The sequence below is a fragment of the Dictyostelium purpureum genome (assembly GCF_000190715.1).
Source record: "Dictyostelium purpureum unplaced genomic scaffold DICPUscaffold_799, whole genome shotgun sequence".
Taxonomy (NCBI): domain Eukaryota; phylum Evosea; class Eumycetozoa; order Dictyosteliales; family Dictyosteliaceae; genus Dictyostelium; species Dictyostelium purpureum.
The window spans coordinates 1-2,498 of NW_003520118.1; the positions used below are offsets into that span (position 1 = coordinate 1).

Consider the following 2,498-nt stretch of genomic DNA (forward strand, 5'->3'; position numbering starts at 1 on the left):
TTATAACCATAGAGAATACCTTTATATTTATGATCATGAATTTCATTTTCAAAAACTCTTCTCTTAATTTAAAAAATGTTGATGTTGTTAATAAAGAATCACTGCCCGCTTGATGATGTGGACCATTTCTGACAACCTATATAAAATTAAATAATTAGTATCAAACATATTGATGTTTTTACTATATGTTTCTATTTATCTATATACATACATTTAAATCTTCAGCTAAACCGCTTAAACCACCTTTTAAATTTTTACAACTTTTCATTAAATACTTTACATCATAAATACATGGGAAATAAATCTTTAAGAGATCAAAAAATTCTGATTCTTTCTTTGGTAAATCTGTACATGTTAAAACCTTTAATAAATAACCAAAATCGTAACCCCCATGAAAGCAAATCCAATTGATCTTTTCGTTTAAAACAATTCCTGATGATATAAAGAGTTCTGAAAAGTCGTTGACGTCAATACCATTATCTTCAATTCTTTGGAAATCGATACCGCAACTCTTTAATAATTCTATGGCATAGGGTGAATACATATCCTCTTTTAGACTAAATTTAAAATTAAACTGCCATGTGCATGATGGATGTGGTAGTTCGCCTTTATCATCTGAAAATGTAATACCAAATTGTATAATCTTTAATAAATCTACATTTGATCTTAATGTTTGATAGTTGTAGTCTGGATTCATTCTCATTGATTCTATGGGTTTATTTACAAATCCGGGAAATTCTGTATCCTAAATAAAATAAAAAAAAACAAAAATAAAATTAGTAAATATTTTGTAAAAAAAATAGTATAAAGTGTAATTTAATATTTACTATTGCTACACACGGATAGCTATCGACTATATCTCTTATTAGTGACATTTCATACTCTAAGTTGTGGTTCCAAACTTCTCTAATTTCATTACCTATATCTGCTGTTAAAATGGTCGCTTTACAATGAGACATTCTCATTTTACCTCCATTGGGTTTAGAAGGGGTTGTTATAAGTGTTATATTTCCATTTTCATCATCTTGATAAATAAAGTTATTATTGTTATTATTATTATTATTATTGTGGTACATATTATTAATCATTTTTATTTATAAAACTAATAAAAAAAAGGTGTAGATTATTATTATTATTATTATATTGAATTATGTTAAAGTGTTTTTTATTTATTTTTTTTATTATTTTATTTATAAATTTTTTTGTACTTTTATACTTTATGTGAAGAATTTTATGTATGAATGCACTGTATTAAATAAACTAATAATAGTGTTGTTTTTTTGATCTGAGCTTAAAAATAAAAATGAAAAAAAATTAAAAAAAAAAAAAAAAAAAAAAAAAAATCAAAATTTTTTTTAAAAAAAAAATAAAAAAAAAAATAAAAAAAAATCTTTTGTATTATTTAATTAATTAAATTATTATTATTATTGTGTGTGGGTTGTGTTAAATAATATATTTGTATTATTACAAATATTATTAATTTTAGAATGAATATAGAAAACTTAAGTACTAATATTTCCCAAGAAATGAAAGATTTTTTTTTTAATAGAACAAAACAACACATTGAGATGGTTACTAATAATATGTCTTTAATGGAGGGTTATTGTAATTTATCAAAAAAAGAATTAAAGGAAAGAGGGGATTTACATGATGCATCAAAATATGAGCCACCAGAAATAGAACCATATATTTGGTTAACATGGTACCATCATTGTAAACACTGTAATATAGATTTCAAGTATCCCGATGGAGTTGAGAAACTAGTTAAAGAGGGTTGCGATCATCATTTACATTGTAATAGACACCATCCAGAGTCGCATAGTGACCCAAATGAAATGAGTGTGCTTGATATAGTGGAGATGGTTTGTGATTGGTCTGCAATTAGTCAAGAATTAAATCAAGGATCATGTATAAATTATGTAAAACAACACATTTCAAAATGGTCATTTTCAAATGAAAAATTAAATTTTATTTTTAAAACAATAACCGAATTTGACAATAGATATAATAATAAAAATCATAAATAAAATTAATTTAAAAAAAAAAAAAAAATAATTGCCCTTTAATAATTTTTAAGAGATGAAAACTATGTTCATCAAATTAAAAACAAATTAAAACAATTACATTGTAACCAAGATCATCAAAGTGTAGATTTAATACAATTAACCCCAAATGATTATATGACAAACAATCACTAAAAATACAACTATGGATGTAATAATGTAGAACTTGTTGAATTTTCAGGAATGGCCATTGTTTTAAAGTATATTAAAAAAAGTAGTTAAACTGTTTAATAAAAAAGTTCACAATGAATTAAATGATCAGACTCAAACATTACAATTATCGATGCAGTAATACACTTTGCATTTGTAAATGAGATTGGTGAGATTCAAGATGTCAATTTGAATCATTTAAAAACTTTCTTTTTTTTCTAAAAATTAAATTTTTATTACTTTAATTTTATTATATGTATAAAAAATATATTAAAAATAAAATTA

The 2,498-nt window shown here is 23.3% G+C and overlaps 2 protein-coding genes across 2 annotated transcripts; one reads left to right on the plus strand and one right to left on the minus strand.

Annotated features, from left to right (window-relative positions):
* Positions 1-19: 19 nt before the first annotated feature.
* On the minus strand, positions 20-1,088 carry DICPUDRAFT_160469 (uncharacterized protein; the record flags this gene model as incomplete). Its single annotated transcript, XM_003295180.1, has 3 exons — positions 20-136; positions 212-745; positions 828-1,088. Coding segments are annotated over 3 exons (912 nt in total), but the record flags the coding sequence as incomplete, so codon positions are not given.
* Positions 1,089-1,583: 495 nt separating this feature from the next.
* Positions 1,584-2,027, plus strand: DICPUDRAFT_85639 (uncharacterized protein; the record flags this gene model as incomplete). Its single annotated transcript, XM_003295179.1, has 1 exon — positions 1,584-2,027. One exon carries the CDS (start codon positions 1,584-1,586, stop codon positions 2,025-2,027), a length of 444 nt encoding a protein of 147 aa, XP_003295227.1.
* Between the last annotated feature and the right edge of the window lie 471 nt (positions 2,028-2,498).